Source organism: Tiliqua scincoides, chromosome 4 (genome assembly GCF_035046505.1).
Source record: "Tiliqua scincoides isolate rTilSci1 chromosome 4, rTilSci1.hap2, whole genome shotgun sequence".
Classification (NCBI taxonomy): domain Eukaryota; kingdom Metazoa; phylum Chordata; class Lepidosauria; order Squamata; family Scincidae; genus Tiliqua; species Tiliqua scincoides.
The window spans coordinates 29,838,700-29,849,061 of NC_089824.1; the positions used below are offsets into that span (position 1 = coordinate 29,838,700).

At 42.4% G+C, this 10,362-nt stretch overlaps 1 protein-coding gene across 3 annotated transcripts in view; it reads right to left on the bottom strand.

Annotated features, from left to right (window-relative positions):
• Window positions 1–7,092, bottom strand: part of LRRC69 (leucine rich repeat containing 69) — a 32,826-nt gene extending 25,734 nt beyond the window's left edge. For all 3 annotated transcript variants that reach the window (XM_066624793.1, XM_066624792.1, XM_066624791.1), the window contains exons 1-2: window positions 6,840–7,092; window positions 1,998–2,124 (exon numbers count right to left, since the gene is read on the bottom strand). In XM_066624793.1, coding sequence (XP_066480890.1) covers window positions 1,998–2,124; window positions 6,840–7,022 — 310 coding nt within the window. In that variant the 5' untranslated portion in view covers window positions 7,023–7,092. The remainder of the gene's footprint in view (window positions 1–1,997; window positions 2,125–6,839) is intronic.
• Window positions 7,093–10,362: the final 3,270 nt, after the last annotated feature.

Sequence of the window (10,362 nt, forward strand, 5' to 3'; positions counted from 1 at the left end):
AGTAAGTCTTTGTGGGGGAGGGGCTAGGGCAGTGACGCAATCCCCAGGATCATGCTGCTAAGTGGGGGAAGGCAGGGCTGCAGCAGGCTGCAGGAGGTGCGGGGAGCCCTGCACAGCGCTCCCTGAGGCTTGGAACATTCAGAGAAAGAGGGCGCAAAGCACTTCCGTTTTGTAGGAGGCACTTTGAGCCCACTTTCAGTGAAAGTTCCAAGCCTGGGGAGCACTGCGCAGGGTTCCCCATATCTCCTGAAGCCCTGCCTTCTGAAAGTAAGTCACAAGCAGCCCCCCTCGCCCCCCCAATGGACGCGATCCTGGGGATTGCTTCCCTGCCTCTACCCTTCCCCCACCCCTTAAAGGGATGGGGGAACCTTTACACAAACTGGTGGTTCGCGACCCACCAGTTTGAGAACCACTGTACTAGCTGATTAGTACTTCTTATGAAAGTAACTACTTTCTTCTTATGAAACTTCTTATGAAAGTACTTCTTATGAAAGTAACTAATTAGTAACTTGTACTAAGTACTTCTTATGAAGTACTACTTATGAAATAAGTACTTCTTATGAAAGTACTTCTTATGAAAGTAACTAATTAGTAACTCGTACTAATTAGTACTTTCAATTAGAAGAAACTGTTAAGTGGCACATATTAGGTTAGACAATACTTTATTTTGAGCAACTACTGCTTAAATGATAGAAAGCAAAAGGCTCACAAATCCAACAAGGAACAGCAAAATATATGCACACAAATATGGCAGAGCTGCAGAGAAAATGGATTCAGATTGCTGCCCTCGACTGTCATAATTACCTGCATAAGTTGTACATTTCGGCCTGGAGTCAAATATATGCTTGGGCATTCCCAATAAAATCTTTGACCTTCATTCTGAGTGAGAGGTACTCATGGCATATCATAAGCTCCTTTTCAAATTGACTCTGAAGTTTGAAAAGCAATTTGTGATATGGCATGATGATATGACACTCAAAAGGATGTCAAAGATTCCATTCTTGGATCCACAGTGTCTAGATCCAACCCCTTATTAAGAAGGGGGAACAGATATGGAAACTGCTCAATTTACAAAATATTTTTTCTAATTTAAGTACTCTGCCAAATTGATATACTATATATGTAGGGTGGCAATGTTTAATTTGTTAGATTAATTGACCAGAACCTTTTGGCCAACTAGAAAGCTTGCTCAATTAATGAGGTAGATTTTTAAACATTTTTTTAAATATCAGTACTTAGAAAACGATAAATTGCAGTCACCATTTAAAAGGAGACATTCATCCGCCTCTGGGGAAGAAAGGTAAAATTATTTTTTTCTAAAAAACAAAAATAGCACCTGTTTAAATACATTCATGCATCACATTAAAACAAAGTCTTTTTTTTAAAAAAAAAAAAAAGATTTTACTTCTGTTTAACAAATAGAAATAAATTTGTTACTTAATTGATGAATTAATTGCACCTGTCATCTTCCACATGACTGCCCACTAAAAACAGTGGGATTTATTTCCAAATAAACAAGCACAGATTTGTGTGGTAATCTCAAGTGACTGATTAATCAAATTAGATTTAATAGGCAGCCCAATCCTAACCTGAACCAGCACAGCCAGACCACATGGTTAGGAGGTGGCTGGAGGTCTATTCAGTGTAAGGGGATATATTTTCTCTTACCCTAAGTAAAGCCCCAACCTCTTCTTGGATTAGCACCAGCTATTTAGTGGGTATAAATCAGGGAAGCCAGGCATAATGCTGGGCAGACAGGGAGGGGGGTTAGGATATGGCTGAGGCCTCCTCTGTCAATCCCACCCCCTCCTGGGCCTGAACCAGCTCCATTGCACCCTCCCCCACCCAGAAATGTGACACTCTGAGCCACCACAGGGATGGCTGCGCCGGTTCAGGTAGGAGTTATAATTGCGCTCTTTATAATGGCCCTACGTATATGCCAAAAAAACACTGTACACTCAGTATTAGATTTTGGGCAGCATACAATATATTCTTACCAAATGTTTCAGGTGATATTCTGGTGACCTTGTTTCCAAACAAATAAAGCTTCTTCAGAGATTTAAGGTATTTCACCTGTTCTGGAACCTCCTCAAAAATATTGTTTCCCAAATTTAGTACTGTCAACTGTGAACAGATATTTGATTAAATTGAAATTATGTAAGATCAATTTACCATTACTACAAAATACTAATGAACTAGTATTATCATGAAATACTATTTTTTAAACTGATGTCATTCAGGAACGCAACAGAACATTTCATTTTTAAGTAAATGCTTTAATGTATCTGTTACGATACCCCATTTAGTTTCTATTCTATCTGATTTTCACATTTAGAATGATTGTAACAAATCTGTAAGACCAAAGAACTAACTGGATTCCTTTCTCAAGCATTCAAACACAAACCTGAAGTTTGGCTACTGATATCCCAAAAAAGTTGAGGACTTGAGATTTCAGTTACTTCTGAAAAATCTGGAAGTGCCATAACTAGAAGTAGGTGTTGGGTAGTATGGAATTTCATTGGGAAAGGTATGCTGAATGACTTTTCTACAGAGCATGTCTTAGGACTTGGATCCAAAGATGCCCTCCAAAAGCCTCTGCTGCTCACAGAAAGGCTTTTCTGACTTAATATAAGAGCTTTACATGAGAAAAGTACCCCTAAATCTGAAAGTTTTCCCATCTGCATAAGCAGATGTACATAAAGTTGTACATAAAGTTTGTACAAACTTAAAAAAAAAAAAACTTCTATGGCCCGCTAGAGGTTATATGCTACAACCTGTAACTTCCACATTCACAATGTTTCTCATACTATATAACACAATCGCCAGTATATTGTGGTTCTTCCCTATGAGAAATCTTCCTCTTGTGCAAGAGTATATAGAGCAGTACACATGAATGTTCTTCAGCAAACAGTTCTTTGAAACCAAGCCATTATCTGGACCTTTTCTGCCATTTCACATTGGGTTGTTAGCCCTGGGATTTGTTTTCTGCAGCAGAATGTGGTTTGGCTTGCTTGCTCAAGTTATGTGCATCTCTCTTCTCTGCAAACAAGTAGTCTTCTGTAGTGCACATGCTTTTTGTCTTTAACATTCTATGGTTTCAGTTGCTTAAGCAAACTGTAGAAAATCAGTTGGACTAGATTTACTTTTTTTTTTTTTTTTTGCCTTTCAAATAGGATCCAAAGAGCTATAGTAAGTGCCTAAAGGTGAGATGCCCACTGAGATTTTTTCCCCCCTTAAATAGTAGATCCTGGAATCCTGCTTTTGAAGCTCCCTTTATGTGAGAATAATGAGGTAAGTGTCTTTAGTCTCCCAAAACATGCATTAGAGAAGCTGGGAGAACCAAATGCTGCTACACATCAGTCCACCAAGGGCCAGGAAGAAAACATGATACCTCAGAAAAGGGGCTGGCAGAGCATTTCTCAAAGTAATTATGCATTATGGCACAGCCAGCATTTTCAACAGCACTGTTTCCAGCATGAAGTAGAAATATTTTACAATCATGGAAAAATACACACTTTCTTGTCACAGTTACAGGGCTTTGTGAATGTATTTTTAAGTAATTTGAGTTTCACCAGAACATGTTTAAAAATGTTGTTTTAAAAAGTGCATATTAGTCCCAGGATGAATTATAGCTCTGCCAAGATTCAGAGTGTCATAAAAAGTTCCATAACCACTTTTATGAACCATTAAACAGAGACTTAGATTGAAAGGTGTAGATGACTAGTCCTCCCACCTCCATCCAGCTGTTCTAGTCAGTGCTTTCTGCTTGATTCAGCTCTAAATCATCCAAATTTAATCAGATTTTAAAAACCCAGAAAATATGGCCTAAAGTCCAGTTAGGCACTTTAAAAGTCATTGATTCCACTGGGAGAGCCAAGCACATATCTAACAGCATAATTCTATGAGGGTTTAGTCAGACACACTAAACCCATTACATTCAATGAAGCTTACTCTCATGTAAATGTACATAGGATTGCTACTTAAATTTCTCTAGTGGAGATCACTGAAACTTAAGTCTTCATCTTTAGTTGGCTTGTGCCCCTGTATTTACAGCCATTAAAATAGCAGCATCTTTTCTTTATAATTATATATGGTCTAAAATTTGATTTGAACTAAAACTTTATTGCAAAGGAAAATTGTGGTCATATCTAGATCTGTTCAAAAAGCTGCACTGTGATGCCCAAATATTGGAAACTCCAACTTGTTTACAGAATTAGCCAGTGCCTCTTATTTAAAGATCCTATCTTATGCCAGCTCACAGTTTGAGAGGTCATATACATTGCTTATTAGGAACAGCTGCATCTCAGAATCAAAGCAGGAAGGTCTTCATTTTCTAGAGTGGTTTCTAGCAACCCCACAATGCATTCAGCAATGCAGACTGAAAATTCCAAACCGAATTAGGATAAAGGAATGAGTGGTGCTTGTCCTGCATTAAGTATTCCAAATTAATAAACTATGATTTTTAGTATGAAATTTGACTAGGATTGCCACCTTTTCCTCTGCCCCCATGCCTTTAACAGCAGCAGGCAAGCACATGAGCATATACGTAAATACACACATAAAGGCAAAGTTGTAGGTCACTGTATTTTTCTATTAGAAAAATCTATACTCTGAAATAGAGTAATACTTGTATTCAGATCAACCAAAAAGTAACAAGCTGTCAAGTAGCAAGCTTTCAAATTCTATATCAGGTTTAAACTGACAGCAAAAGAGGGCATAGGAATAATAGGGATATGTTGTAGGGTTCCCAGCAGTCTGCAGTTTGTCAGATCAAAAGATGCCATTCAGGAGCCTCTCATGCAGATTTGAATCTGCTTCTAAAGGGTGTGAGACAGTTCTAATACATAGACAGGGGCTGCTCAGACCGAAGAAGCAAGCAAAGGTTGGTTGACACCTCTCACCCAACATATTCTGAAAACAGAAAGTCTCTAATACAGTGGTCCTCACACATTGAGCACCGGGACCCAGGGGGACAGAATGAGAATCTGTTGGGACCCACCAGAAGTGATTTCATGACCGGAAGTGACATCATCAAGCAGGAAAACTATTCTAGGCTGCAATCCTGCTCACACTTACCCAGGAGTAAGTTTCCTTTACTATCATTGTTAAAAGAATATGCATAGCTTGTTACAAGTACAGGTCTATAACATTTCCCCAAATGTAGTCACATATCATGGTAGCATCAAGTCTAATATATTAAAAATAAAATATTGAAATGAAAGGGGACCCACCTGAAATTGTCTCATGACCCACCTAGTGGGTCCTGACCCACAGTTTGAGAAGCACTGCTCTAATAAATGCCTTCCAATCTTCAAAGCAAACCTGAATCACACAGGCTCCAGCATCTCTTCCTGAACACCATCTTTTGATTTTCCTGTTGAGAGCTCTACATCAGCGTTCTTCATCCTTGGGGTCGGGACCCCAACGGGGTCATGAAGCCACAGTTGTGGGGTCATAGCAACTTATGAGAATGAAAAAGGTTGAAGACCACTGGAGTACAGCACCACCAGGTAAGGGGAGAAACATCTGGTGTACCCCTTCACATACCAGGAGATTGTGCCTCAATCCTGCTCAGGTTCTTAGGAACTGTGCTGAAAGAGCTTTCACTAGTGCCAGGCTTCATGTTAATTTAAGAACATAAGAACAGCCCCACTGGATCAGGCCATAGGCCCATCTAGTCCAGCTTCCTGTATCTCACAGTGGCCCACCAAATGACCCAGGGAGCACACCAGATAACAAGAGACCTGCATCCTGGTCTGCATCCCTTGCATCTGGCATCCTGACATAGCCCATTTCTAAAATCAGGAGGTTGCATATACACATTATGGCTTGTAACCCGTAATGGATTTTTCCTCCAGAAACTTGTTCAATCCGATTTTAAAGGCATCCAGGCCAGATGCCATCACCACATCCTGTGGCAAGGAGTTCCACAGACCAACCACATGCTGAGTAAAGAAATTTTTTTCTGTTGTCTCTAATAAGTATATTTGGTTATAGTGAACAGTGCTGGGAGGGCATTACAAGGGTGGGGAGTGAGCTGTGATGGGGGGGTGGATAGGGTCATGGGAGGGGGTGCAGGATTGATTGTAGGGTCTCCAGTTTCATGCTTTATTTATATAAATAAATTAAAAGGATGAAGACCACTACTCTACAGTATGTCCTCAATATTCCCCCCTTCTTTTGCTTACCATCTCTAAACTGATAAAGAAGAATCCAATGGGATTTTAAGGATTGTTGTGGACACTTTGCTACTTGTTGATTGGTCCTCACAAAGGCAACATTACATTAGTCTGGATCACAAATTTTACAAATAAGTAAGTTAAGCTTACTTATCTTATCACTCGAGTTCCCTGCAAAGAAAATTCTAACAGGTATAAACAAGGCCATGTGAGGCTGCTGTTTAAAGGCACAGGTGCAGGGAGAGAACAAAGGTGCCAATGTCCTTTCTGGCAGAGACTGAGAGAGAGACTGATTCTATGCATGTTTACTCAAACGTAAGTACCATTATAGTCAATGGGGCTTACTCAGAGTTAACTGCAGCCTCAGAGCCCAGCCCAAGGCATGTCTACTCAGGAGTAAGTCCCAGTACAGTCAATGGGGATCACTCCCAGGTAAGTGTGGTTAGGACGGCAGCCTCAGAGCCCAGTCCTCCGCATGGCTACTCAGGAGTAAGTCCCATTGGCGTCAATGGGGCTTACCCCCAGGTAAGTGTGGATAGGATGGATGGCAGCCTCAGAGCCCCGTCCAGGCATGTCTACTCAGGAGGAAGTTCCATTAGAGTCAGTGGGGTTCCTCCCAGGTGAGCGTGGACAGGTCCGCGGCCTCCAGCGCCGCCTCACCCGCGTCAGCGCCTGCACGTCCGGGGGCAGGCGGCGCAGCCTGTTGCCCCGCAGGCTCAGACTCTCCAGGCCCTTCATGTAGCCCAAGCCGCGGGGCAGGTGGCGGAGCCGCCGCGCGTCCAGGGACAGCGAGCGAGTGCCAGGTCCCCCGCGCAGCGCACGGAGCAGCGGCCACTCCGGCATGTCTCTTCGCCCTCCGGCCACGGAGGGCGGCAGGCTTCGGAAGCCCCATAGAAACAGCGCGACGCAAAACAAGGCCTCCTCCGGTCGTCACGGAAACGGCAAAGCGAGGTCTCCTTCCTGTAAGGCCGCTTGTGGTCATGGTAACGGCGGTACACTACGGAAGCCGGAAGCAGGATGGTTGCGAGCAGAGAAAAGCGAAGCGCAGAAAGCTCTGAGGGGCGGGGGGAGAGGCAAGCTGTGATTGGATGAGACGCGACTATGAAGAGGTGGGGCAACGAGGAGGGAACAGAATAGCTCGCTGCAGCTGCAGTGATGAGGCAGCCCATAAGAACATAAGAACAGCCCCACTGGATCAGGCCATAGGCCCATCTAGTCCAGCTTCCTGTATCTCACAGCGGCCCACCAATCTCACAGCGGCCCACCAAGAAAGGCCTTGCGGGGTCTGAGGGGGAAGCAACTGGTCTTTTGTGAGCTCACTGAGGAAAGTGGTTCCTTCATGTTCCTACAGGGCCTTCCTACCCCCTGCCCAGGAAGGAAAGCTGGAAAGCATTTGAGCTGCTGGAAAGGCCGCACCTACATACATAGGATGTTTCAAATAAAATATATTTGAAGTACTTATAGTCTGTTTTCCCATTCAGTTCTCATCTCAGACCCGCCATTTCCAACCATTTCCATGTCACGGCACACTGACAAGGCAAGAAAATGGTCAAGGCACAGCACCTGTGTTGTGATGAGTGACAAGGTACACCATGCTCCCAATGGCCTTACTAATAAATGACCTTCCCCCCAGTTCCAGTGGCACACCTGTGGACCACTCGCAGCACATCAGTGTGCCCCGGCCTAATGGTTTCAAATGGCTTAGACGAGCAATTTTCTACCTTGTCTATCTCATGGCACACTAACAAGGCACTAAAATTGTCAAGGCACACCAGCAGGTTTTTCACAGTTGACAAGGCACACCGTGCTATGTTGGTGGGGGGCTCAAGTCCCCCAAGGACCTTACTAATAAATGACCTTCCCCCTAATTCCTGTGGCACACCTATGCACCACTCGCAGCACACCAGTGTGCCACAGCCCAGTGGCTGAAAATGGCTTAGAGCAGGGTTGTCAAACTCATTTCTTACAGTGGGCTGACTAGCATTCATGATGCCTGCTGAGGGTCAGAAGTGATGTCATTAGGCAGGAAGTAATGTCATTAAGCACAGGTTATAACAAGAAATAAGGACCTTTTCCTCACTCTGAAACTCATTAGCTACAAATGAGTCATGACAGAAAATAGACAAATATTTTCAAGATATGGGGGAGCCCAATTATTATGGAGGCTGCCCTTTCAGCAGTGACACCTGAGCACTGCTCAGCAACTGAGAGCCCAAGGGCCACATTAAGAGCTTCTGCAGGTCACATCCGACCCCCAGGCCTTATGTTTGATACCCCGGCTTAGGCCACTGTTTCTCAAACTGTGGTCAGGAGCCATTAGGTGGGTCACAAGCCTATTTCAAGTAAGTTCCCATTCATTTCTATATTTTTAGTATATTAAACTTGCTTCCAACGTGGTACGTGGCTGCACTTGGGGAGATCTGTACTTTTAACTGGCTACTTTTGTCACTTGGTAGCATTACCATGGCCATTTTCTATTTGTCAGTGCAAATAACACAATCCTATTCATATCCAAACAGAGGTGGAACCTTGGTATCCACTGATTTGACTCACCACTGATACCGAGCTCCACCTTCAAATGCCTTGTAACAAGAAAAAAAGCACCAAAATCCCATTTCCTACCTTTGCTATGAAATTAATTATAATTTCATTCCACTAGATTCCAATATTCACCCCATCTAGTGGCTGAATGCAGTATAGTGTCTATACCAATACATTTTGGGGCCACAACAGAGGAACAAGAAACCTAGAAGTGGGTCTTTAAAGCTAGGAACTAGGAAGTGCAACTAGGAAGTGCTTTGTGCTCATTTTTCTGAAGATTCTAAAAGCCTTGGGGAGCCCAGTGGAAGGCTGCGTGGGGCTCCCCACAGCCTCCTTGAGCCTCCAGCAGCCCTGAGTCCAGCAGCAGCTCCAGTACCCCCTTCACCCCTCCTTAGTGACACAATCCCCAATATCATGTTGCTGTCCCTGCCCCTCCACCGCAAAGGAATACTGAGGGAGTAAATCTCCCTAAAAGTTTGAGAACTACTGCACAACCTGTATTGTAAGAATACTCTTTCAACATATTTTTTTTACATGAAGCAAACATGATTTTAAATATCAAAGAGCATATCAAAACTTGTTAAAGTGAAGTTTAATTTTTAGTAGAACAGGGATGTAGGGCCTTTGATTATTCTATCAATCCCTACTTAGGAGAATTCAATATGGAGGATTACAGCGGAAGTGAGAAAAAAAATGTAATCAAGTGGCTGAAAGAATTTTGAGAGACATCACAGAACCATGCCCACAGTCTAATGCTTTTATATGAATGAATGAATGAATGAATGAATGAACCTTTATTAGGCATAGATAGAGAAATCATAAAAGCAAACATAATTAGTCCTAATCCTGTTTATCAAAAACGGAGTTAAGATACTAAATTACTAATAAAACATTTACAGTTCAACATAAAATATCAACATTTTTGACAAATTACATTAAGAAGGCTTGGAAATCACCAAAAGTAAAAATTTAGAAATTCCCTCTAGCACATCTGGTGAGCAGTCATTTAGGAGACACTTCAGTTTTGCCTCATCCAAAAGCACATTCATTTTGCCGAGAAGTGGAGTCATGTAAGTGTGGCGGGATCTAGTGTGCCGAGGACAATAAAAAAGAATGTGTATGATTAATTCAACATTTCCCAAATTACAAGGGCAGAGGCGTTCTTTATATGGTATTTGCCTATATCTGCCTTCTGTGACCTTGGATGGAAACACATTGAATCTTGCCAAAGAGATTGCCGTTCAGAGGGGTTGATCAGAATACTCAGATAAGGAGCCATTTGCCCATACTTTAGCGGGATAGAGAAATTAAGAGGGGAGCAAATTCTAGAAGCAAGTTCAAAGAAGTTTTGTGCCTCAATGTCTAGCATTCTTTGCTTTACCCTTTGATAAACTTCAGGGAATGGATAGAAACTTTAAAAATCCAATGAAAAACCATTTGATTCGATTTTTGATTTAATTTGGCTATACCATTTAGAAGAGCCAGACTCAGATAGCATTCTGGATAGGAGACTGCCTGGTTTCACATTATAATGTAATTGGAGCCAATAGCTTATGGTTAAAAGCCATGCTCTTGATACTAAGAGCGATTGTCCGGTCTCCAAACATAATGCAGAGTATGGTACAGATTTAGGTAAACCCAG